The 27,970-nt window shown below is 35.5% G+C and overlaps 1 protein-coding gene across 1 annotated transcript; it reads right to left on the bottom strand.

The window, feature by feature from the left end:
• LOC311197007 (protein SIX6OS1) lies at positions 1-27,508 on the bottom strand (the record flags this gene model as incomplete). Its single annotated transcript, XM_084270695.1, has 17 exons — positions 1-203; positions 1,392-1,449; positions 2,724-2,859; positions 3,451-3,608; positions 4,144-4,214; positions 5,463-5,527; positions 5,620-5,705; positions 7,451-7,530; positions 7,976-8,115; positions 12,885-12,979; positions 14,117-14,237; positions 14,615-14,657; positions 15,057-15,244; positions 19,600-19,689; positions 23,868-23,994; positions 27,058-27,114; positions 27,460-27,508. 17 exons carry the CDS (start codon positions 27,506-27,508, stop codon positions 1-3), a joined length of 1,767 nt encoding a protein of 588 aa, XP_084126821.1.
• Between the last annotated feature and the right edge of the window lie 462 nt (positions 27,509-27,970).

The raw sequence follows: 27,970 nt of genomic DNA, 5'->3' as shown, positions 1-27,970 counted from the left end.
TCAAAAGAATGTAAATGGCTTTGTATTTTGTAAGGAAGAATGAAAACCTTTCACAGAAGGAGACTGTGCTGATCTCTGATCCTGTCCAAATGCAAATGGAAAACTAAAGTCATCTTTTCCATTTCCAAATGCATGAGAAGTCGGTTCTGAGGGGAAGGGGAAGGTAAATGCATCCTCATTTTCTGATTTCCCAAACAAGCTTCCTGTATGGAATAGAGATTATATTTATTATTAGACTAAATCTTACTGAAAGAATACTGCATTCAGCATAATACATTTCTTTAACAATAGAGTTCTCCCAACATCCCCCTGAGTACCAGCCAACACTTGTGCATTTATTTCTGCACTAGAAATGGTACTTCAAGGAGGACATTATTAAAATTTATGTAGAATGAAATCTGAAGCACTTGCATGATTTAGAACAACAAAACACTTCTGCATGATATACTGTGTGAGATATTTTGAATACTAAGCAACAGAGGTCTTTGTAAACAGATATCAGGAAAGCTAAAGCCCTGATAAAACAAAATCTGGCCAGCGACATCAAGGGCAACAAGAAAAGCTTCTATAGGTAAATCAGTGATAACAGAAAAATGAGAGACAATGTGGGCCCTCTCCAAAAAGAAACAGGAGACATGGGTGTCATGTTGCTCTCAATCATTCAAGTACCAATGGAGACATGGATTTGATGGGTGGACCCCTTGGTAGACAAGGAATTGGCTGGATGGTCTCACTCAAAGAGTTGCTGTCAATGGCTCCATGTCCAAGTGGAGACCACTGACAAGTGGCGTTCCTCAGGGGTCAGGAACTGCACTGTAACATCTTTGTCAGCGACATGGACAGTGGGATCAAGGGCACCCTCAGAAAGTTTGCCAACAGCACCTAGTGTGTGGTGCAGTAGATGCGCTGGAGGAAAGGGATCCTTACACCTAATGGAAACTTTATTTTCATTTTAGTTGAGGGAGGGAAATACCCAACAATTTCTAACACTAAGCTAGCACCCTGAAGTTGAAAAGTAGTATTAACCAAGTTCTACAGCTTTCTACATTACAAGAACTGATCTTTTTAAAAGCAGAAAAGCTTTGACACTTAAATATTTCTTCTGCCTTGCAGCTCCTTTCAGTTTGTTTCAAGCCCATCTAACACTATTCCTATTTCTTTCTTCCTTATACTTCCCTTTTTTGGAATCTCATACATTTGAAGTCAAACACACAAGGAAAGTTTTAAGCTAGCCAAATTACAAATGAACACAATAAACCACTGAACTACAATAGAACTGAACATCCCTTTAGAAAGATAAAGGTGTTCTGTTAAGCAGGATCACAAGCTTGTCAGTCCTGTAAGTGTAAGACAGATATTATACACAAGCACATGTGAGTTTCCACACTTACTAATATCTTTCTGTGGGGACAGAGTGTTCAGGTGTCCTATGGAATAGTTTTCATCTGTCTGAAATGTAAACAATCATTTTATTTAACAAATTATAAAGATAAAAGATAAGATCTAATGCTGCTCCTTAATTAGTTCATTTATTTTTAGTGACAAAGACAATATCCCAGTGAGTGTTAGCAGCTTTCACAAAACCTGCATTTAAACCTACGTATCAGTCCCTAAAGTTGCAAGATAATCTCTTTGATGAGATAGGTTTCATGGTATTTGCTTACATCTGCAAATACACTCCCTCGTTTCTTCAGGGATAAAAACACCAGATTGAGAACAGACCAAAATCTGATCTGGCTTCCTGCTGTTCTTTAAACTGAAAATATTCAAAATTATTTCATTCTGTGACAATTTAGAAAACCTCTAAGCAACAATGTAATTATTTCCTACTGAATAAGACCTGATAATTTCCAGCAACAGAAGCAGAATAGCAATTTGTCAGTCTTGAGAAGAGTTAGATGTTAGATTTGAGGTGCTAGATTTATAACAACTACTTAAATCCAAAAGAAGACCTTTGAAATCCTCATCTAACTTCAGAGAATCCCACATGACTGCTAGAGGCTGATAAAATCTTGGTTTCTGCCACTCAGCTGGCAGAGAATAAGGTGAGTTCTAACTGCACTAGGTGCCTTGATACTTACCTCATGCCTAAACAATTCACAAATTGCCCACCAGTCTATTCTGTCCTACACGCCACTGACGCTAGGAGATACCAACAGCATCTATCTTACCAAACACAAAAAAACCCCAGTGTTTTCCCTCCTTTAGCTTTTACCTGGTAATGTCAAGACTGGGCACACCCACTGAAATAGGAGATGCCTGGGTTCAGTTCTCTCATTTGCATAGTGGGGTTTGAATCTACACTGCCAGTGATCCCTAACTGGTCCTTTCTCAGTGTTCTGCGTTTTTTGTAAAATGGAGGGGGAAGAAAATTAACTACCTCATTCCCCACTTCAGGCACACGAGCTGTGAATTCTGCTGGGGTAGCTAAAGCTTTGCTTTGCAACCCTGAACCAGAAGCCTTCTTGTGAATCTAGTCACAAGAAGTCATATCTTGCCCATACATGAAAGTTTTGTACTTGATCAGAACTTATCATAGCGGGATAGCCAGGAAAAGAGATAAGCATTTTCAAAGGATATTAGTTGTGAAATTAAGAAAGTTAGTAAAATAATTATTTGATACAAAGATAATCAGTCTGAAAAACCTCACTCACTGTCAATGCTGTTTTCTCAGTGTAATTTTTCTTTCTGGAAATTTAATATTCTCAAGTGTTTATTTTTACCTCATCAGATGAATTTTCTGCCCCAAACACAGAAGAATCAAATAAATTAAAGCCAGGTGACTTCTGGGAGAAGTTCATGAGAGAAAAGAAACCAGGAGATTTTGATGTTCCTTCTTCACAACCTAAATTGTGAATGCTGTAAAGACAGAAAGGAAAAAAAAAGTATCATTTCCGTTTGTTTCTTTTTGTTCTAGTTTTAGAACATTATTTTTCTGTTTTGTCACTTTCTTAGGTTCCCACAGTTTCCATCAGTAATTACTTCTTGCAACACAGAACAGGTAACACCTGTTGGGGCTGTCCAGCCTTTAAGGTCCCTTCCAGCCCAAGCCATTCTATGATTAACAGAACTCTAAAGCAAAGTGAGGTTATGTTCTTACTGATTCCCTACTTTTTTATCAAAAAAACTGTTTAAAGATAGAAATTGGTGTAACAAGTATTACTGCAGAGAAAGACAATAATTTTAGCAAAGGAGCTACAAAGACCCCAAAGGAGCTCTTACATGTTTCTAAGCAGAGTCCCCCCCTCTTTCAAAACAGCTTATAGTGGAAATGATACTGTAAGAAGAAAACCTAATAAATTACCTAGCATAACTAAGAAAAAGAAAATGCTTTCAATAGAGCTTTCTAGAGAAGTCTTCCTATAGTACCTTTCCAAAAAAGCAGAAATGCTTATACAATAAACATAAATACAACTTAGATCAAAATCAACATAAAAGCTGAAATCATACAAGTCAAACGTAGGTGTTTTGGAGTATTGTGGCTTCTTTCCCTTTGATTTAGGTGTTCCTGCAAACTCAGGTGCTTCAGGTGCTCTTAGAAAGTGTTCTGCACTGTCTTCTGCTGCACCAGGATTATCTTCATTTGATTGAAAACATGTTTCCATGTCCTATTAAAAAGTAATATACAGTAATGTTTATGGCACATAAAATTTACAAAAGTACCATTAGTCCACTGACATACAAATATATTCATTATATGTTTTAATGTTAGTCAGTTATTTCTATTGTCATAAATAATGAAATTATTTTAACAAAATGCTTACAGTGACATTCACCATACTTGCAGTGCCTGTGGAGCCATACAGACCCCATAGCCAGCACAGAGCCCATTAGTTATAGTTTTGTGGGACAAAAGAGTTTCAAATGCAAACATTTTTTTTAAATGTTTCATCAGCTCACAGTGATGAAAATTGTACATATGGTAGCATAAAAACCCTGAGAACACTGACATGATCAAAAGCAATGATCACTATTTTAGTAATCAGAAGGCATTGATTGTTTTGGCACCTGTTGGGTGCCTTATAATGAGTCACTTTGCCAATTTCTGAGATTTACCTCTTCCCAATAGTTTAAGCTATGTCAAGATACTTTGACTATTCTAAATAAAATAATTATTTATGACATAAAAAATGCTTTGCTTACTTGAGGCATATGTGAAGAATCCTTTGGCTCGTCTTCTGCTCCGTTTTCATCACATTTGGCCTCTTCATTTGCTGTACAAAAAAAGACAGCACTGACTCCTGTTCCCTTCCAGAGAAGGCTCACGTTTTCCCTAGTCTTCCTTTTATCACTGTCATACCTATAAAAGTTTTTCTTCCTGTTCTTGATGTCTCTAGCCAGATGTTGTTCTGTTAGGGCTTTAGCTTTCCTAACCCAATCCCTGGTTGCTCAGACAGTTTCTCTGTATTCTCCCTGGCTACTGGCGCTTGCTTTTACCCTCTGTTGGCTTCCTTTTCTGAGTTTCTCCAGGAGCTCCTTGTTCATCCACACACATCCTGATGTTTTTGTCTGACTTCCTCTTTGTTGCACTGCATCACTCTGGAGCTCAGAGGTGATCCTGGAATACTAACTAGCTTTATTGGCCCCCTCTTCCCTCCAGGGCTTTGTTCCATGGTACTCTACCAAGCAGATCCCCAAAGAGGCCATCTGGTTTGGCTTGTTCTTCAAACCTAGCTATTTTTCCCTGAGAGTGCTGTTTGTCTAATCCAGCTATTGCCCTCTGAGAGTGCTAATACCAGTCAACAGAAACCAGGTGGAAACAATACAAAAAGCACATCCACATGACACTGATGAAGTGCATCTTAAAGAACATTTAAGACACTGTGGGTTAAGTTCCTGTGTTTCAGGACACATAACTAGGATCCTATTTATTAAAAAAAGAAAATTAAATTTAAAAGACAGTAATTTTTGATATGCCAATTTAAATTGGCAGTATAATTAGAAGAAAAACATATTTAAACTGAAGCTCAGTGTATTTGTAATTAGGTGTATTTGTAACTATCCTGGTTTTTTTCTGTAAACATTCTGTAGGTATTTTTCAAGTTAATTTTCATTTTTAATAATCTTAATCTGATGCTTCAAGATTCCTAAATTATTGACTTTATTATATCCCTTGTCTTTGCCTTTTCTCGTGCCTTCTAGGCAGATTTTCAGACTGGAATTCATTTTACTGAAGTAATTTCAGACTAGAGCATGGATTTACAAGAGATGCTGGAAGATTCCTTTTATTGAATCCCACATTACTAAGCAGTTCAAGTCTCTATTTAAGTTAGGATTCTGCCTGTCTGCTATACTCAAAGTTTGAATTAAATCAATGTGGAAAACACATACAAACAGTGGTCCTCTTAATACCAGAATGAAAATTTGCACCCTAGATTTTTCCCCCTCATAATTTTGTGATCCACCATACAGTAACTGCACACCCTTCAAAAAAACCCCAAACAACAACAGTGGTACTTCACCTATTATGGCATTTTCACTCTCAAACTGTTGATTAGAAGTTGCCTGCTTCGGAGGAACTATCAGTCTAAAAAACAAAATTATTGTTTGTCTGAATATTTATTGTTTCCATAAACCTTAATCTCAAGCATGAAAATTATTTTATTAAGGGAAAGTTACCTGAATTCCATTTGGTTTTGTAAGCTTCCTATTGATGGAACCTGGGCAATCTGTGGATTATTAGTCCCTGCCGTGTCAATAACCGTCTACAACACAGCAAAGAAAAAATCAAATGAGGCAGCATACAAGATTATCACTTCAACAATATCACTGTGGCCTGTCTCAACCTCAGAAGGTCAAAGCGAGTAAATATGTCATCAGTGAGTATGTGTCCTGTTTGGATTGAAAAGCTGCATAAAACCTGGCAATAATTCCACCTCGCAGATTTTCATCAGCTCAGAAGCCCTAACTCTAAGTATGTAGCGTGCATTTGTTCCTTAAGGGACAGAGTGGCACTAGGAATCTGTGCCTTAGCATCAGATAACACATTATTTCACAGGGAGCTGCTAGTTCTGGTTTGGTTTTAATTTGAAAAATGTATCGAATTTAATTCAGTTTGGGGTGGGGAACAGAAGGGCCGGTTATGCAGATCTGTCTCAACAGCTCAACTCCTGTTGTTTACAGCACTCCTTTTCTAAAGCATAGCAACCTCCTTTCTTCCAATCTTTCTTATTTTTCCTCAGACTCCACCTTCTTTTCCTTGTTGCTAGCACCCTTTCTTAAAGTTCCCTTAACCTTGACTTACTGCTTCCCACTATTCTCTAAGTGCAACACTAGGTCCCAGATTCCCATCCTCATCTCTGGATTACCCTGGCAACAGCCCTTCCATCATCCTCATCTTGTTCAACTCCTTCAGCCAGTAACAAATCAGAATTGTTTGAAATTTCTTCTGGGCTTGTTCCACTCAGGCTAGCCACGTTGTCTTATCTTATGAAGGCTTCTTCTACCACAGGCTCTGTCCGAGACCATTTTGTGATTCACTCTCTCCATGCTCCAGTTCCCTTGAAATTCTTAAGATAACTAGTTTTGTTAATTTTTTACTTAATTTTTGTTATAGAAATTTGGGTTTAAATAGATCCAGTGAAATGTGCCTTATAATGAAAGGTTTTGGTAGAGAAACATCCCCACACTTCTACACGACAAACACAGGTGCAAACTGTTTTATCTCCTATGGCCATAGCTTATCTTATATGAGTACTCCTCTTTAACAATCAATTAGTCCTATGAATGTTCACAAACTTAATGAGATTTTATTAGTGGACTTCCTAACAGTGCAAGTTGTTCCTCCAGCTTGTTTCTAGATTGTTTTATTGTGTTTGCATATTTAAGGAACTAGATGTTTATAAGGAGAGAGATGGAAAATCTAGCTGTGGACTCCCCAGGTGTACAAAGTTTGTGGTTTTATTTATTAATTTAGAGGTTGTGTGGCTTCATTCCTCTCAGCCCAGATTTTTATTGCTGATTAAACTTCAGAACTGAGCTGTTCAGTGTAGGAAATCCTGTATGGCATCCTGCACATTTAGCCCTCTATGAAATCCTTCATTATGAAGTAGATTACTGACAAATAATCAGTAACAGAATATTATGTTTCTCCTTTAGAATTCAAAAAAATGTCTATAGCCAAGTGAATCTACAGAGGTTACTCTAAGTTTTAATAACTATTATGCAAAGTTACTTGGATAGATAGTCCACCTCAACTTTGGCATTAGAATGCTTTCTGTGACTACCAGTTGCACTTGGTGAGTACATATTTTCAGCTGAATTAGAAATGGGAGCAAAGAAGGATTTTTATATGATTGCCAAGTAATAGCAGATTAGCATCCTGGTTCCAGTGTCAGCAGGTTTTATGGGAGATAATGGCACTAGGTATATTTGAAATATTTTAAATTTAAACAATTACATAAACCAGATTATATAATCTCATGTTTTTACCGGTGTGAGAGCTGCATACCTGTGACGAGTTTTCTGCAAGGGTGGAGGAACTGCTAGTGGCCACTGAAAGTTCCACAGGCTGTTCTTTTTCTTCTCCCTCTAAATTAAAAACATACTACTTAATATTGTCAATATGATTAAGTATCCAAAGCACAGCATTATTTTACTGAATTTGGGAACAAAACTTATGAATTTTCCTGTTAACAGAGAGCTAAAAGAAAAATATCACAAAACACAAAAATATTGATCAATTTACTGCAAATAATATTCAGTTAATATTTACTTTATTTATACAAACAGTGATAAAGGTAAGTTTCCCATATTTCTGACACTATGCATTAGGAATGTGTGGTGTGTTACTTGACTCATTGCACAAATAAGAGAGGAATTAGACATAGAAAATTTTCAGAACATAAAGACAAGTATATACCCCACTTGCATTGAAAGCCTGGCTTGAATCATCACAAGAGGAGCAGTTCACTAGATTTGTTATCATGGTTTTCATTCATTTCCAGAAAAATAGACCCAAATCCTCACACTGCACCTGTTTCTGTTTGTTGTATTGAGAATCTAATATTCTGTACAGGCTGGGCTAATTTCCGAGGAATGCAGGGGACATGCAATGGTTTATACAGCTGATGTTTCTCATTTAGCAAAGATGGACGGTCACTCTCTTCAAATATCCTAAAAAAAACCCAAAAAAATAAAGTTAACAACTGCAAAGGAAAGGAAATCATAAAATAGAACTGCTTCAAAATAAGTGGCGTTTTCCAGGGAGATGCATGCTGCCATGAAGGCTCTAAATCTTTCATCTCCAGCAGTTGATAAAAATTGAAGTTTTCTTTAAATAATATCAGACAGTGAATATTGCTGAAAGCAGAAAACATGAAGTAGTAATAAGGCAATCATAAGAACATTGCTGACTTACATTTTGTCAGTATCAAAGAGGTTTTACACTTTTATTAAAGTACTTCATTATTGTTGCTCTGAAATCACATTTTCACATTTAAAACCACTTTTTCTCTCTGAGATTGTCTGGAATACTCACACTACACACACACAAAAGAGAAAACTGCAGCAAGTGTTTTCACTTGTGGGGTAATTATCTGTGTAGGGTAAATAGCCTTTTACAGTGTAGAAAGACAAAGGTTAGCAGAACAATGCAGGGTAAAGTGGCCATTTGCCACAGGAACATTTACCATTTTTTAAAATAATGAGTTCTATTTTATTTTCTCTCTGGCATTCCTGCTTAGTGCCTCTGTGCTTCTAGCTACAACATCTGGTTTATAGCTGACTAAACAATGCTATTCAGAACAAATGAATAACTGAGTCGGTCTTTTTGTTCTTTTATAAATTTTTCATAAATATTTCTTAAATAAAAATAAGATTAAATGTTGGATTAAGGTAGTGTAAGTAAAATTAGCAACACTGCTAAAAAAAACACCAAACTCGAAGCACTGGCTAAGATACCTACATGGACCTAACAGCATATTAAACATGCACAACTGTGATCACATAAAACCCTGAATGCACTTTAGTCAAATAACTGATCAAAAAGAATGTTTTCACCTGTAAAGTTACACCTAGTGTGGTGTTGGACTGAGACCTAACACACTGTATAAACCACATATCATATAATATTCAGCAATCAAAACCACCTACCCACCCCCAAAAAACACCCCACTCCATGAATAATAAAAGATTTTTAAAAATCCATATTCCTTTAGTTACAGTAATTATAGATATTTTCTGTGTCAAGAATTAATATGATAGGAACTAAGATGTGTATATGACTGGATTGCCTTTAAATTCAGATACAGAGACTGCAAAACCAACAAGAAATAGAAACCTAAGCACAGGGCCCTGTCTAAAACTGCATATCTCTCTTTAAAATGGCTTATTTGCACACTTTACCACAATCATCCTTCAAAAATCAATTGAACAAGGCTGTAGCTGATGAGGTCATGGGTTAGATTACCATAAACCATTTTTTAACAGAATTTGGAATGCCAAATTGTGGTTTTAAACGTTCCTGGAGTCAGTTTTCGTGTACTTCTGTAGAGCCTAACAGACAACTCCACATTTCTAAAAATTGACTCTCCATGAGTGCATGCATTCTTTAACAATGCATATCTATTCAGAAAGACCTATTGATGGCAGAGTTACAAACAGGACTCAGAACCCCTTAGGATATGTACTTTTTAAGTAACTAAGCCTTCCAAAAGTGTGCACAGTTAAACTTGATGCATATGCAATACACCTGTTCCCTTCCCTCTCCAAAAAAATCTATTGAAAAAACCCCACGAACATCTTCTCTGACATAATTAACAACCATTGAAAGAAAAATCAAACTGCATACTGAAGCTCAAAATAATCCCAATTGCAGTAACAACAAGAAAGATCATTTGTCTCCTTTCTCTACTTCATTGTTAGTAGACAAGTAGATAAAAAAATCTTTATCTTGATCCATACTGCGAAATAGATAACATTTTGTTCCTAAAGTGCAAAGAAAAAATAATAGATATTCTTAAGTCAAAATAAAGTCCCATTTCCATAGCAGGGGTTTCTTCATTGTAGCATAATGAAGCCTGCATATCACTATCTTCACTATAGGAATCAAGTGTATTTGCTTATACACATGAAGAATCACAGATGCTGCTGTGGTATTCACCAGGATACTCTACTAAGCCATGTTCAGCGTTCTGTCCAGGCACAGGCCAGCAAGTCCTTTGGGAAGCAGGACCTTTAATAACTGTCATAATAACTAGTAACTAATAATTGCCTATGAGGTTGTGGTGAGGATGGGGGTGACAGTTCGTGTATGTTTACATTCAGAAATCCAGAAACAGCTTTATAAGTAATTTTCCAAGAATTATATTACAATTTTTTTTACTTGGTCAGTGCAACATATCCTTTACAAGAAGTTTTAGGGAAAATATCTCACTTGGAATGTAAGATATTTTAGGTATTCAGAGGTGGAATTAATACATAAATTGGGAGGAAAAGCCACACCAAAACAAAAAACACCAAACAAAAAACCCAACTCAGAATTGGAAAATGACAGAATTAAAGCGCTCTCAAACATTTTATGAAAGCAGAGAGAATGAACATGATACAAGCCAAAGCACAGTTCAAGATACCAGCCTTTCTATGTAATAAATACAACCTCTAATTGAGAAATCAAGAACGGGACTTCAAAAGAGTTGAGTCCTGTTTGGTGATTGATGAGAACTCTTGATTTAGAAGTTTTAACTATGATACTTGTCTGTGTAACTGGTGAGCTACGAAAGCCCACTAATCAGAGAAAACAGCTCTATGAGGAGTATGTGTTTTGCAGTCAGCCTAATCAATGACTAGCTGGCCAACAATAAGTGATTCGAACTAAAATGTTCCAAGCCTTTTAAAAGAACTGCTGCCCAAAGGACAACATGTATGTCAGCACCTATTCATCAACTTGTAAACTGGCTTCTTGTCTTGTAGCTCTCTGAAGCATTTCATGGGTACTAATTTGTACATTGTTCTGCTCAGTGCTTTCATTGCTCTGTTCAGTTCCTTCCCTTGATGCTGCTGGTTTCACGCTGATCTACATCAGTTTGTGGAGATTCACAGTACAACTCTTTCTTCTTGTTCTTTTGTGTCAGAAGGTGAAAACATCTCTTTTTTTTTTCTCCACAAAGCTCACTTTGCTCAGTAGTAACCTTGTACTGACTGCAGAACATCTCACAAGAGACTTTGGTATCCATATTCTGTTGTTATATTTTTGTACCTGGTCTTGAGTCTGCAAGGTTTTTAATTCATGACTCATTATCTTAGAACATTTTATGTTTGTGTTTTTTTCACTGTGATTATAATCACAGATTCATAATACACCTATTTTTACATCAGTAGTTAGTTACGCTGATACATCTAAGGTTCCCACTGAAGACCTTCTTTTTAAAAACACTAATGCCAGATAAGGAACTTTAAAAACATTTTTTATGCCATTTTTCTACAAGTTTTTATGTTATGGATATCTTTGACCTAAGTTTTTTAAATTACTCTGGGAAAAACATATTAATTAATAATCAGGTTATGGTCTGATACCATAAGCTACATCATGAAAGTATATACATGGAAGTTTAAAGGAGTCAGGATAGTGTAAACATGTTTACAACATCTTATAACCATGATGAAAGCCGTGGAATTATTACTTCAGTAAGATCTCCAAAAATACCTACTTGTATGCAATCAAGACACAACCTCAGGTGAAGGTACAAACACCTGAAGACTCCATGACACAGAGGTAAACATCCAACTAGCAGGTCTAGGGATGCCCCCTATGAATTCCTTTCCACGAGGACCCTTTTTATGTGTCCATGTGTAGAGCACAGATCTCAGCCTTTTATAATGGGTCTTTTTAACTGGCATTTTGCTTTCTGCAGACTGAACGTACGAGGGTTTCTTGGAAAGTTCAAAGGGAATGTATCCTTTTTTTTTTTTTAATCTACTCTTAAAACTAAGTGGATTTCCTGTTTCACTACATTTCTGAGGTCGTGCCAATTTAAAAAAAGTTTATCTAAGAAGGTAAAACAGATGTAAGGGCTTAAAGCACAGATAGTAATCAATGGTCCATAGGTCTGTAAGAAGATATTAAAGACCTAAAATGCCCCTGTGGAAAGATCTTAAGGATTATTAAAATGACACATTATATTCTATAAATATACTCCACTAAATCCCTATTTAAAGCCCTAGAAAGCTTCTTTTTCAAGCACATCATAATGTGAAATCACTTGGATGAAGACTTTTGGACACATTTTCAGTTTAATATGGATTTTGATCTAAAAACATCAGTTCTAAGGGTGATGTTTCAACATTTACAAGGTCTCTTGATAAGCGTGAGATAGTCCTGACAGTGATGTTCAGGCATTGTAATTGAACTCAAATTAAAGTGAGTCCCAGTTGTAAATGACCACTGACTAATTTACTAAGCCATTAATCCTGTCTATGAAACTTTCACTCATGCTTCTTTTTAAGAGCTAAATTAAGAGTTAAATTTCTTAAGCAGTTTAGAGCTGAAGACAAATGATATGTGGAACCCTGACTCATTTTCCCAAAATACATGTTGAGTAGAATTAATCTATTTTATCTCTAACTGCACAGTCACATTCAAAACCTATAAAACCATTCACATGGATCTATCAGCAGTAGCTGTGAGGAGCAAAGGCCCCTATAAAATATTTTTTAATAATATGTTTCTGGATACACTTCTCTTCCTAGAATCAAAATTTGCCACCACCTTAATCTCAAGAAATATAAAACTTTTTTACAATTACATAATTAAATTACATTACCAGGATTAGTGAAGCTTGTCAATCATTATTTAGCAATGATTTGTGGTTTGTGGCAATCTTTGTGTAAATGCTGAGATAGTGCTCTGGATAAAAGCAAGGGAAAGAGGTAAATTTAAAGTGTACCTTTCTTGAAATTCCTTTGGCTTCTCTAGACTTTTCTGATTTTTTCCTTCAGTCATTTCAAACTTATTTTGATCTTCTGTAGTGTTTTCAAATGTCTTAAAAGATAAACAACAAATAACAAAAATCAAAAAACCTTGAAAAAGTATAGCAATGTGTTGCAAATGTTTTCTAAACCTGATGAATCAGTGCACAGGGTTTGTAACCAAGACAAGTCTGAAGAAATAAGCTGAACAAGGTTGAAGAGAGGCAATTATTAGTTGGACCAAACTGGAATAAACACAGAAGGTTTTGAGCACAGATCCTATATGTCTAAAATAAGGAGCTCCTTACATGGTCTACTTCAGGGTTACAAATAACTTCACCACATCCCTTCTTACTGCATGTTTAAACAGCACATACCACATTAGAAACCTGAGTCTGCAACTATGACTGTCAAAGTGTATCACAAAATATAAATAGAAAACACCAACTTTTATCACCATAAAGCTGGCTGAAGCAGACACAGCTGGCACAGCAGTAGAGTCCTAGATCATCTGGTCCAGAGAGGTAAAAGTGTCCAGCTGCAATAAAAACTTACCAGACTCTTTAGAGGATTGGTCTACTGCACTATTCAGACTTAGGAGAGATCTTTTACCTTCCAGCAGAGGAGTGAGTCAAAATGCCATGCCTACCAAGTGCTTTTTTTGGAAGACTATCCTTTTAGGATCAATGCATCTTCTAGTCAGTGGAACTGCACTGATCTCCTGCCTAAAATCAGTCAGTTTTACCTCTGAATACTATTTACACATATATTTATTTGGGAAAAAAATTTACGTGATTCTTATTGTAAAGAATATTTAGTTAACACATTAACAAAACCTTAAAAACCAGTAGCACCTGTGAAGGCCGAATACTCATGTCCTGGGGCTCACTAAGGAATGGCCCTGCTATATCTTTGAAGTGTGTTCTCTGGCACTCTTGAGCTAGCACAAAAGTCACTGTGACACAGTGCCTCGATGGAAAATATGGTGTAAACTGAGGTCAACAGAAAGCAGGCTTTAAGAGCCTTCATATTCATGGACTCCTCCAAGAAAACATAAGTGATGCTATAGAAACATAATTACTAATACTGGAATCATCCTGTTGGTCCATGTGTTTGAAAATAGGCTACTTTTTTATGTTTCAAAAAATACAGAGGTGGTATATATAACTACATATATAAAATGTAGTTACATAAATTAAAATACAGTTACCTTTTTGAAGTAATTTATTTTCATTTCTAATTCCTCTGCTTCTTTTTCTAGTTGAGCGGCTTCTTGTGCAGCAGCTGCAGCAAGCTTTAACATTTCCTGTGTTTTTTGCCTCGAAGAAGCACTTTATGTTATGGAATATATTACTTTTTTCAAGCAAGGGGTCCTATATGACCCTTGATCCCTCTATGCCATAAACACAAAATGCTAGAAGAACAGAAAGTTCTGACAAGCCTACATTTCTTAGACAAGTCTTAAAATCTAATTAATGAAGCATTTTGACTGATGTGATCATGTGAGATTTTATTTTCTTCCCTCAAAAGGGTCCCATAAATTTAAACCAAAGAGTATTATTTGACCTTCAGTTTTCTCAAGGAACTAGCAATGCTGCCCTTCTAAACATAAATAATTGCTATGCTTTTAACAGAAAGTTGTGGAAGATAAATACAAACTGTAATATATAATACTGTAAAGTGTATAAACAGTACAAAACAAGGATACATATGCACAGCCCAGTCATTTATGGATTTGAAAGGAACCAGCTCTGCAGAAAAAGATTTCAGATCATTAATTCACAAATCTAGTTTTCTTTGCAAATACAAGATAAATTAGTAGATCTGGAGCATATCTTTTTAATTGGCATACATAACAGAAATAGCACTATAACAGACCATAATGCCATTAAAAATAGCACCAAAGACATGAAAAATAAATTTAATATTTTGAGAGGCTTGTTCTGAAGTAATTTTAGGACTTTTACCCCAAGAAGCCAAATGCTAGACCTCTCCATTACATTCACAAGTTGGAGGAATGAATACTAGTATTATTAGTACATAATATTACTGTTACTTTATTAGCTGACAAACAGATTTCTGTATAGCACTTCTAACATGCAGCACCATACCAACAGGCTCTGTTGTAAAAGCATTGATAATAGAAGTACCCATAACATCCAAGGAAGCGTCTTCTTTCAATTTATATTTTTCAGACTGTTTCAAAACTCTGGTTTGGATTTCTTCAAACTCTTTCTTTTTTTTGTAATATTCCTGCGCAAGAGCAGCTTCTGCATATTTCTCACGGTGTTGCTTCAAAATCTCTTTATACTGGGCTATGTAATCCTGATACATTTTCCTATAAAAATACATGTTATTTAATTTTTTTACACATTAATCCATTGTTTATAAGGGGAAAAAAAACCCAACCACACAACTATGCATTCATGTATCAGTTCAATTAGAACTGCTGCTGTCATGGAAAATAAAAAAGTAGATTATATTTAATATACCACTATTTGGCTCTATTTTTTATCTTCCATCTGCTTTCAAGGAAGACTATGCTATTTGCATCAAAGAATACACTCATCACTTAAAACACATTTAAACATCAGTTTTCTGGAAGGAATGTAGACCATACCATGTTCAAAGGCAGCCTGGAAGATGACAATTTTTTTTCCAGTGTAATTACCATGAAACTCACTGCAGGGCAAATTCTCTGTTAGTGTATGTTGCCACAGTTCACTGTTTTCAGGTGAGCTGTATCACACCTACAGTGAAGGAGAATTTGGCATAGCATCCCATATTTCAAGCAGCCTGATGCATCACTGAACTAAGAACTGCCTCCAAGGAGATGCTGAGTAATCTCTGACTCAGGGAAGCCTTAGACATGTACATTACTCACACTAAAATAATAGGACTATTCATGCTTAAGGTTAAGCAAACACTTATTTAAGTTAAGTGGCAAGGAGCCAGAATGCTCAGCTTCTTACAGGACTGCCTCTTAAACTAATCTTATGTTATGCTAATACAGACACAAGTTAGTAAAGCAGGTGGCATTCGATTAACGTTTGTAGCATTTTAAAAGTCTAGATCAGCTTCTGAAAAAAATTGTACTATAAAACAAACAAATATTATTAAAATGTAAAAGGATGTAACTAGCCACATAAAGCTGAAAATTGATCAATATTACATCTGGAGAGAGAAATGTGGTGTTGCACAGAACAGCCATCCTCTTGTGTTAAAGCGGAAAAGACTTGGAAAAGACTTTTTTTTCCATGTCTTCTCACACAGGCAAGGAATTTTCAGGATAGATTGGTAATGAGAGATCAAATAGTCAACTATCCCATTGGGATGAGTTTTTTATTACACCAATAAAGCTGCTAGGCATAGCTTTTATAAGAGGCAATTTCCAGTACAAAAGTAGTATCTTTTGTGAAAGCTGAATCATTGACTCAAGGAACTGGTTGTGGTTTTTAATGTCTCACACTGGAATTCTAAGCATAGACCTGCAGGTAGTCTGGATTTCCCACACAGGTAACAGTTAAGTTATTAGTTAATTTTAGTTTAAAAACTTAACTAGTAAGTTTTTTAAATTATTAATAATAACAACCCATCAACTCTATTTCTCTCTGCATTTGGAAGCAAAATTTTAATAGCTGCTTAAAATGAAATTAAAATATGTCTTTTTTTAATGTTGTTATTCTGTGCCACTTATTCAAAATGCATGGTAAGAGTTTGATGGTAGCTTTTATGCAGATGGCACATGTTTATAAAGACAAATGACAGTTACAGACATCCAGTATGTATCATTTACACAGACTGGTCACTTAGCTGAGAAAGAAACATTACACAAAGTTGCTTGATACTAGAATATGTAAGCAATAGAGAGGCCAATTTAAAAATAATAAGATATTAGTAAACCTTTAGATTAGCCAGAAATTCCTTTATGAAACAAATTAAGGTGCATAATAACAACTAAAGCTAGAGACCCACTTGTTTACTTGCACCATGAATAAAGCTTACATTAACAAACAGTTCTCATTGCATGCAAAGCATACAGTATTCTTCTTTAAAGAACATATTTTATCTCAAACTGCTAATAATCATTTAAATGCAGTTTGATCAAAAGGCAGACGCTCCTGGCTGCCCAGTGGATAGGCTGGGCAACAGAAGAGAGAAAAATTTGTGTTCAATTTCACTAGTAGAAGCTTCTGCTGAAACAAAAATAAAAGCACTCATATTTTTTCCTTTTTTTTTTTTGGTCACAGGACAAAAAAAAGAAATATTAAGATCTCAATTTTCAAATAAAACTGTACGCCAGGTTCTAATCCCTGTTTGACTGAAGTTCAATACACCTGTTTAGGGAAAGAAGTTGTAGATCAACACTGTGAAATCAGGAGCTAAGACTTACCAAACTTCATGTAGAAAAAAAACATAAGTCTACTTGATTTTCTACATAAGTGAGCTTGGAGATATTAGTTATCTTAGTTCCTTGATTTACTGAAAATTTGCATATACTGTACAAAATTTCCCAGGAATGAAAATTGGAAAATATTCAGTTGCATTTAATTTAATAGATGCTACAAACAATAACTAAGCAACGAAGAAATGAGCTGTAGACAATGAATAATGCATTACAAATACATTTTTACAATGTACATAATTTGTTGCAGGAGGTGCATTTCAAACTTCTGAAATTACTGCTCAAACATTTTTTTTTTAAATAATTTTACACACATTAATATTTTGCCCCAGTTTTGTATAGTAGTCTTGAGAAATAGTCCCTTTTGAATATTTTTCCTAAGTAATTCATGTCCTCCAGCTCACACAGTTAAGTGTAGGCTATTTAGAGTTCAATACTTTTCATGTTAGTCATTAGAAAAAGTTTCAATATGACAATGGGAAAAGGACAGCACCTGAAAAAAACCTGAATATTATATGGATAATTACTTTTTCCTCTGTCCTTCTTCGTGTCACTTACTTCCAAACAAATTCAGCTGCTCATCTTTTAAAAACATATTCCCATCTAAAGCAGTATGTCCTCAGTGCCCCCAGATGCCAGGCTAAAAAGCACATTCAGCACAGAGAGTTCTAAATGTACTTGTCTTTCTTGCTAATTTAAATGTTTAGAATTTGCTGAATGCACATCTCACTGATTTTAATACATCATCAAATACCCTGGTACAGAGGGACTATATTTGTGAGACCACTTTTGTAAAATACATGAATTAAATTTATTTTATGATTTATCCTCATGATGGCTTATAATTGAACATGGGAAAACAGATCAAACACTTTCATGTTGGAAATGAAACTAGTTATCTAAAGAAGCAATTTAAAAGTAATGCTTCTTTGGCTTGTCAGCTCAAATTAGTGAAAGCCAAAATGGCTTAATCATATACTCATAGAAAGCCAATTTAGCCTTATTTTTCACCAAATATAGAGCTCTGAACAGGAAGAAGACAGATAAGCTACTAACTGAGTTAATTAAATGCTATCAGGCATACTATTTCATCTGCTTTGGACAACTGGCAAAAAGAACACTTATAAAACATTCAAAGGCAACATTTTAAATTACCTAAACTTACACCTCTAAATTGGTATTTAGATCTCTAGATGGGTCTGCCATGACTTTTTTCACCATAGGGCTAGACAACCTCCTCCCCTTGACAAGCAGATCAGTAAAGGTGAGCAACCTCTCTAAAATGAAGATCGATTTTAGCTGAGTGTTAAACAGAACTTCAGAGGGTTAACTTTGCACACCACATCTTGAACACGTCAGTGAAAGCCTTCAGGGACTGCTCTTTATTTCACTGAATGTAGGCGGCTCCATTCCACAACTAATCACTTCTTCAAAATGCACTAATTAATGAAGGTGAAACAACTTAAATCCAACTTATCAAACAGAATTGAATTTGCAATTAATGCTGACTGGAATCTTACCCACAACTGGTCTTAATATGGTTTTAGACCAGGCTTTCCTGAGCCACTCACCTATTTTTTTAGGGTATAGTGTTGAATTTGCATGTTTTGTGGTTATTTTTAGAAATATACAGCAGTACACAAAAAACTTTGTATATTCTAATCATCATATGCAATTCATATTCACAAATAAAGAAAAGCACAAAATTATCTGAATCCCTCTAATTTTTACCAGACTTAGACCACATATGGATGTTAAGGCTTAGGTTCAATTAAATCACTTTTCTGAAAAAAATAAAACCAACAACATAAACACTGAGTATTTTTAAATAGTATTCTCAAACCTGACTATCTGAAACTACTGAAATTACACTATACCTGAAGACATCTTATAATAATGGCAAAAAATACATTTTTGTATAAACTTACATATGCTTTTGCAAATATATTCTGGTATTTCATATTTCTGCCGAAGCTGAAACATTAATTACCTTTATTTCAGAGGGCTTTTCTTGAAACTGTAGGCAATTGAACAGTGTTCTGAATAAATTGTAATATATAGGCATTTGGGAAACAATTGAATTTGAAGAAGCCATATCTAATACTATTACATTGGCAACCACAAAATAACATATGGCCTCATAATAATGTAAAAAGAAAACTCTTTTAATTACTCTTATTAACCTGAAAGTCTACCATTTTTCATGCAGACTGCGCTCTTTGCTGATCAGTTTAGACAGGTTAGTAAGTATTACTGCTAGAAACCTCATCTCATATGACCACAGCTACCTCTCATTTTCTGTAGCTTCTTCTAAAGCTTCAAGTTCATTTTTCAAATACTCTTTGTGCTTGCTAAGAATTACATAGGTGGGCTTCCAGCTGTGGAGAAAGTGCAAAAAAGAAGGCTTAAAGTAACAAGCTATTTAACTAGCTTACTAGAACTGATAATTTATTTAATGCTTTGAAAGTCAAACAAATTGTTTCAGTACAGAAAGTGTTCACATGCATACATTCATTTTCTTAAAATTTTAAGGTTGCAAATTCAAGAGAAAAAATGTGTCCAGAATTTTTTGTGGAATAAAGAAAGTGAATCTCACAAAATTTTGGAGTCTAATGCTAAGGAGTTGGGCATCTAAATCCACTTATAAGGTACTCAGAACAGCACCATCAATAAATCCTCAATCATCAAATCATCAGTCTTCTTATTGGAGATGCACACAGCTTCATTCTCACTGGTATCACCAGCATCTCTCTCATACCTAAATACAAGCAGCAATCACAAACTCAGAATTTCCTCCATTTGCTAAGCAAGCCTTGCTCAGAAAACAGCCATGAAAAAAAAAAGATGGTGTCTTTCAGTACAATAGCCCAGACATTGGGAGCAGTGACCAGTCTGTTTGGAATCACAGGTCCACCACACACCACCTCTTACTGACTAGATTTGAACTCAAACTCTGCCCCTACAGGAAAACACACCAGCTAATAATTAATTTTGTAGCAGATGAGATCTGAACTTCACTTGCTGTCAAATAACATCCTTTTCTACCTCCAGGTCATCATCCACAGAGATTTTCATATTTCATGCCATCAGTCTCTGTTAAATGCACCCATTCCAGAAACCTGTCTTCAGACAGGAGGTGCTGAGTGGCTCATAGCCTCCTCATAACTAGATTCCTCTAGAGCAAACTAATGGGCCCACATTCTGTAATGCTTTGCCTGGACTTCCTCTCATGTGGTTCCCCTACAGCCTTGAAATAATTTCAAGAGCCTCCTGTAAATAGAAGACCACCCACCAAAGTGATTTTCTCATAGTAGGATGCTGTACATTGTACTGAAATCACAGCAACTTCAGGGAATACATGATGGAGTTTGGACTAGGAAGCTAAAAATATTTTATCAATGTCCAGATATTAGATATGCCTCTTTCTTGGATGTAGGAACTCTAGAAAAGAGGCAGATAAACTTTCTGTGGTTCAAAACTAGAAGGTTTGTAGCATGCAATCACACAAAGCATGAACGTGCATTTGGACAATCACTCCGCAGATGGAATGACAGAAGCTTCAGTAACAGCTAACTTTATGTAATTTCCATCAAGGAAATAAAGAACAAAGACCTAACAATTTGCTGAAGTAATATAACCTTGAACAAAAAATAATGTACTCCAGGTGGTGAGACAACACAACATGTAACCAACATTTATCTCAGTCATAAATTTTGTTAACAAAAAAGCTGAATGAGAAATTGCAGCATCCATTCAGAAGGTTTAGCACTATTGGCACAAATTGTTTGATACCACTGGGGATTAAAAAAATATAATTCCAAAATCCAACTTCACCACATCTACTGCAAATTCAGCAGAAATTTTTAAAGGATCAGAATTTTTTAAAAGTAGAAACTAACAGTACTTATATAAAAATGCCCTAGCATACAAGCACTGTGTTCATCTTCTACTCAGAAAACTCCATGCCTTCCAGTGGAGGAAAAAAAGTACAAACCATGCTGTGCACTACATTTTCTGATGACTTCTATACTGCAGACATGCAAAAACACAGTACAAGGGTGCTGTCTGTATCGGAACAAGGTATGCAGGATTCAAGTAACTCATCTATTGGTTTCTTAAATGCATCACTATTTCACAGAGGTTCTTGGTCACTTCCACATTTATATGTCCTTCTTATCATCAGTTAGGGTACAAAAACAAATCTTTATCCACACTAATCAGAAAAAAATATCCTGTAGTTTAACTAGTGGGATAAGAGAAGAATTTATTTTCCAAATTAGCAACATTCTGAGTTCATCTAGCTTTTTTTATTTATGTATTTCCATGAAATCTCAACATTCTTAAATCCAAATTTAGAAAATAGAAGAGAAACAATAAAGTTGGAATAAGTACCATCAGGAGTATTTCACCACTTCTTATTGTTCTGGGATCAACATTTATGGTTTGAATCATTCAGTAAACTAAATACTGGTCAAAAATCATTACTTGTCTAAAAATATGTTTTTCATTTTGACCATTTTGTGCCTTCAGTTCTTTGTTTTATGGACCAATATGGAATTATTTAGAAAACACAATAGCATCCCAATGCACCTGTCTCATAGAACATATTTTCTGTAAACTTGTTGACTATAACAATCCCACATTTTGTTCCAAGTCTTCCAACATGCTTCAATATACTTAGGATGTCTAGTAATCCAGACAAAAAGTTGCTTCTTTGAGAGCTCTATAGAGCATTACGGGCAATTAGTCAGCAACAAGGGTGATTGTGACTCCAAAACAACATTTGAATTTACAAAATCAACATTAGAGTCATGATCAGTATATATCAACTAGAACAAATCTCAGAAGTTTAAGATGATTCTACTTCATAAGTGCTCTAATTGTCTAATCTTATAGCTAGGGCTTGTTTATTGCAGTTTTTAGTATGTCATTAAATGACATCTTCAATAATTTAAGACACAAAGTCTCTACTCTTCTGCAAGCATTGTCCTTCTATGAATACACGTATTCATTAATGAGTCACTTCTCATTTTCAGTCTCTTTACACTAATGCCATTAATTATTCTTTGTAGGACCTAAGCCAAACCCCATTGAATTCTATGATAAGAATTTAGATCAGTTCCTGAGTTCTACCCTTAATTTTTCATGTCTCTATTTGCATCGTTTAACAGTTTGGGATCTGCCAGCAGATTTGCAACCTCAGAAGGTATCTTAAGAAGTAGTGTGAATGGTTTCAGAAGCTTACAAAATTGTTCATTTTAAACTGCATTAGAGGCAAGAATTTAATGTAAACTAGAATTCTCTTGTGAAGATCAAATCTTTTCCTAACTCTTTTTATGAAGCTACAAGTCAGTAGCTTTGTAGCTACTAGTACTGTGTGGCAATGGATCCAAACAGCGAACCACTTCACTCACTAATGATTCCGTTCTTTTCTTCTCTTTCCACCTAGTTCACCATCAACCCTGTGCTTCTCTCTCTGTTCTTAGAAACACAAACATTCTCCATTCACATCATAAGACAAAATTCAAATATGTTATAGGCATATCTTTAAGTGTAGAATCACAAGAAAACAAAACTGATAGAATTTATTAACAAGTCATTGCTTCCACTGCCCAGGATCTAGACAGATTGTGGAGAGATGAACACTGCAGTGAAAAGACAGGATTGTATCATCTGTATTGTCAAATACAGACTTGGTTTTTTTAGCTACTCTTGCAAATACCTAATACTTTAATTTTTTTTTAATTAGACATTCCCTGTTAATAAGAAAAAAGCTCCTTATAGCCAAATTCTTGCTTGAGAAACTTCAAATTTCTAAGATCCAGATGCATTTAAAACTTGTCCTAATCTGATAGAAAATGTTCTATAAAGAAAACTGTCAAGTGCAGCCCATTGCATTCACAGAATCACAGAATTCATCAAAACAGTGCACATAGAACAATTTTGCAGTCTGCAGTAAAAGTTATACTAAAATCTGCTAGTAAACATACACACATATCTATATGCACAAACAGTTTTCCTGCATCTTAGGAGAGAATATGTATAGAACAAAGAGTAACATGAAGCAGGTTGTGAACAAAGAATGGAAAGATGCTTCAGCTTCAGGAAGTCCAATTCAGAGTTAAACAAAGAACAAAATGGGATTTTATTGTCACTGATAGTTATTACCAACTTGTTTTGAACAGTGTTCTTAATGATGTTCAAATTTGACAGAACTCAGATGCACCTAAATATGGAAAAATTACATTTCTATTATCTTACTACTTGAATACTTTAGCTTGCTGCAAAAACAGTGATCTCTGGAAAGTGATGATTCTATAAAAAACTAAACCAAACCTAAATGTAGTCCATTTCCCTGCAACTTACTTTTGCAGGGGATGGGTAATACTGTAATTTTTGTATCTGATGATTTCCAACTTGAGAAAAATAAGGGAATACTAAAGTTTTCTTTAAGACCACTCCTGTCTGCACACACACATACGTATTTTTACTCTCCTTCCTTACTGACTTTCTTAATGCCATCCATAACTCAAAATTCAGGCTACATCATACTTACGCGTTACAATTCTCCTTACTGCTCTCATTTTGCTTGTGCAGATCAGCAATTGCATCGTTGCTGTTGTTTATGTTTTCCTGCAACCTAGCAATTTCATTCTTTTTTTCCTTGATTTTCACAGTATACACTGGAATTAAAAATAAAAATTAAAAAGTAAGCGGATGTATTTTCAACATATCCATGAAATCAAAAGTCTGCACTCGGAATGATTCTAAATTCCTTCCAAAATGCATAATCTAGATAGTGCCAGATGAGTAGGCAGTCTGAAATTAAGCAAACCAACAAAACAATGAGTTGAAAACTGAGACAGAATTTCAGCATTGTGGCAAGTACCTTAATTATCATCTCATATTGTGAGACTGACTTTGAAAGAAACAAAATTATTTGCGCTGTTTGTGCATCTCAGTCTATGTAAAACTGACTTTTAACAGGTAAAGCTGACCCTTTTGGATTTTTGTTTGGTTTGGGGTTTTTTTTTTTGCAGCCCACTGTATCAGCAGATACTCAAAGTAGCATACTGGGAAACCATGGTGAAAGCCACTTTGCCCTTGGTAACACTTGCAACTGATGAGACTGATTGAAGTACAGAAGTTGCTTGAGATAAATGTCTCTTTCAAACACTTGTTTACATATAGAGAAGTCCAGAAACACAAACGTTTTGAATGGGAAAGATGACTACAAGAAGAGAAAAATAAAAACATCACTAACAGCACATAAGCAAGTTATTAGTAGAAACACAGAAACTAAAATAAGATGGGAATTCACTCAACATGGGAAAGTGGAATGTATGATAAATTGATGGGAGACAGAGTAATTAATGAGAAGAGGCATTACAGCAACACATCCTCAAACACTACAATATCTGCAGAGATTTTTGAGGGAGGTTCTTCATTCTGCCTTTTCTGACAGCAGACAGATGGCAACATTTTCTGAGTGAGTGGTTAGGTGAGAATCCATATTGTTGAACTTGATCAGAGTTCTCCTTCCCCTGTAAAAGCCGTGAGAGCTATCATGCATGCTCACATTCCAATGCAATGAGCACAACTAGATGCACAATTTTTTGGTCTGTTTATTTCTTATTTTTTCATACAAGTTTCAGGTTTATTATGGTGCCAAATCTTCCTTTGCCATCACTGCTGCCCTGAGGTACTGCATGCCAAGGTTGGTGGCCCTAAACAGAAGCCAATCACAAACATCCTGCCCTTCTCATCTACTTAACCAGAAAGGGCATCTTAGCTATGCAGATGTGTCTTGAGTTGTCTGAATTATAGCTTTAGAACTTCAGGTCATCCTGAAGTTTGGTCTGGCTTGCAGTACTTGCTATATATTTACTTCCAATACTAGCTGCATTCATGCTAGAAAAAAAAAAAACATTTCTGAGATAAAACAGTCAGTGAAAAGCAAAAGATTCTCAATGTATTTTAATATCTTGAGCTATTTGGAATGTCTCCAATATCTTAATACTTTCAGTATCTTATATCAAGAACTTGCCTTTACTTAGCATGAAGCACAACTATTGAACAACTGACATGCTTAATTTCTGTAAAAAAAACAAGTTGGAAGCATCCTGCAGGTGACATTTTGGGATTTGCCACAATATAACTGTAACAACAAAATATCTACATAAGCAAAGCTACGCACTTAGCATTTCATTTAATATTTTCTATAAATGAGCACTTTTCTGACAACTGTGAGTTGTTCTACTCACCCCTTTGCTTTTGCAAGGACTTGTGGCTAAGATCCATCTCACCTAACTTTATAATTCAGGCACCTACTTCAGATCTAGTCACTCATGGCTACAGCTACAATCAGAGGAGACAAGCGCACATTTTCCAATGCTTACTTTATTTAACCTACTTTAAACTCGTTCTTCAGTGTAAGACAAATCACACCCTAAAAGTGCCTGTTTCCCTCCACTGCTTGTAAAAGGACTTTAGCCAAAAGCCTGATGAATCTCACACTAAAAGTCTGAGGCTGAATGCTACAACTATTCTTCTGCCAAGTAATACTCGCACAGACACAGAATTAAACCAGTGGGACTATTTCTGTGTCAATTTTTGTAAGATTTAATCCAAACTTTTGAAAAACTGAGTTGGTTTTGAGTTCATACATATTTAGCTATCGCTGAGCCGAACACAAATAGCTATGCCATGTTATTACACAGCCTTTGGACTTTTCCTAAAAGCATGCTCATTTACCAGAAGCTTGCATCAATATTAAGAAAAAACTCAACTCCAAGGTTCAATTATGTGAGTGAAGAGTTAAAACAGAATTCTAGGTGCACCAGATTTAGAGTTACAGATGTTTCAATGTTTAAGATGCTTGAATTTAATATTGATAATCTCCTTAGTAAGTACTTGCTTGGACATATCAGTCCAGATTATTAGAAGTGTTGCCATCAAGAGGAATACAATTAGAACAGAATTCTCTCTTGTTCTTTTTCCTGAAGGTTATGAGCTTCAATATCTACCTATGAAGTACCAGTGATGAGTACAGATGTCCTCAGATTCTCTAAAGAGTCTCCCTACCACATCCACTCTCATGAGTGAGTGATTCCACGTAGTAGCATGGTAAAAAAAGAAAGATCGCTCCAGACCTAAGCCCATAATATTATGCTGTCTGTAAGTCCTGGGGAGGAAAGAGTTTGATGTGGAGCAAGACTTTCTCATTGGGTTCACTGTTTTGAATTTCAAATAAATATACCAGCTGCTTGATTGCTAAAAAGAAGAAGCAGGCTTGAGTAGGTAGCAGCAACTGAGAGAACTTTCATTATTATAAGAAAACAGAAAGAGAGAAGAAACAGTGAGGCAAAGGTCCAAATCTGGAAAGAACAAAAAGCATGAAGAAAGAAAGGGAGGCAAGTGGCAGATGTATTGAGCAAGCACAGCTGAATCAAAGAACTGCCAGTGGCTGTGAGGAGCTACAGAGTAAGAGCAGGAAATGGCGCAGCATGAAACTGGCTGTCCATGAGACAGCTGAACAGCATTAGCTAAAAGTCGCAAGCAAAAGCAAAGTCTGCTAGGGAGAATGAGCAAGTATTGATGGCAAAAGATGAGATAGGGTGAGAGCAGGACACGGGACAGCTTTCATTATTAGGCTTGCTTCCGCCCCTGAAACACAGAATATGTACCAGAACTAAAGAAACAAAAGCGATGTGTTCAACATCTAATGATAATTTAGTGCTACTCACAATTTATCTGTTGATTCACATGTTCCTTAGCATAAGTAGTCTGTTCTAGCTGGAAAACTACAACAAAAACAAACATTTGTTTCATATGTGTGTGTGTGTCTGTGTATATACACACATATATATGTATATACATGAGCTGAGCTGTAAAACTAAAGCATGCTCTACAGCATTCATTGCACAAACACAGATTAACAGAGATTTTTACAGAATATCTAAATAGCCATTTTACTACTAAATAGCTGTTACTAACCCCCTCCATAACCTCACAGTTAACAAAATATTATGTAGGCAAACATCAAAACCTTAATATTATCTATTTATTTGAAGTTAATATTTGAAGCAGAAAACATCCCTATATGTATTGCTTTAGTAATTGTTAATTAAAAATATATAATGACGTACCAAACTCTAGCAGAAGTTTGTCTAAGTTGTTCAAAAGGCTGTCACTCATGGCGTAAACTACAAAAGAAAAAAAAATTGATTCAAGGGTTAACAGTCAAAAGCTTTATTGAGTCAATAAACAAGTCAAAATTGCAAGACAATACCATGCTTTTTAAGACAAAAGGGGGGGAAGGGTTTTAACTGCATTTGAATTACTATCTCAACCACTTTATCGGAACCAAAATTCTCACTGATGGTGGTAATGGATTTATTGAAAGTCTAAATTCCCAGTTAGGAAAAAAAGGAGGTGTATCATTTAGGTAAAGCTTTGTTCCTAGAGCAGTTCTGCCTTTGAGAGGCTCAGTGTTTTCAGAAGGTATGAAAAATGCAAGAAAAGATGCTTGTGTACAAGATGCGTAGCCTCTACTCCAGCTGGTTTACTAAGCCTATCAACTGCAATGCTGGTAATGGAAAAGCTACTTATCCGTTATGTACACTCCTCCCATAGTAACTGCAAAGCACATTGAAATCA

The sequence above is a fragment of the Gallinula chloropus genome, assembly GCF_964237585.1.
Source record: "Gallinula chloropus genome assembly, chromosome: 14".
Lineage (NCBI taxonomy): Eukaryota > Metazoa > Chordata > Aves > Gruiformes > Rallidae > Gallinula > Gallinula chloropus.
This window is presented reverse-complemented; position numbering and strand designations above follow the sequence as displayed.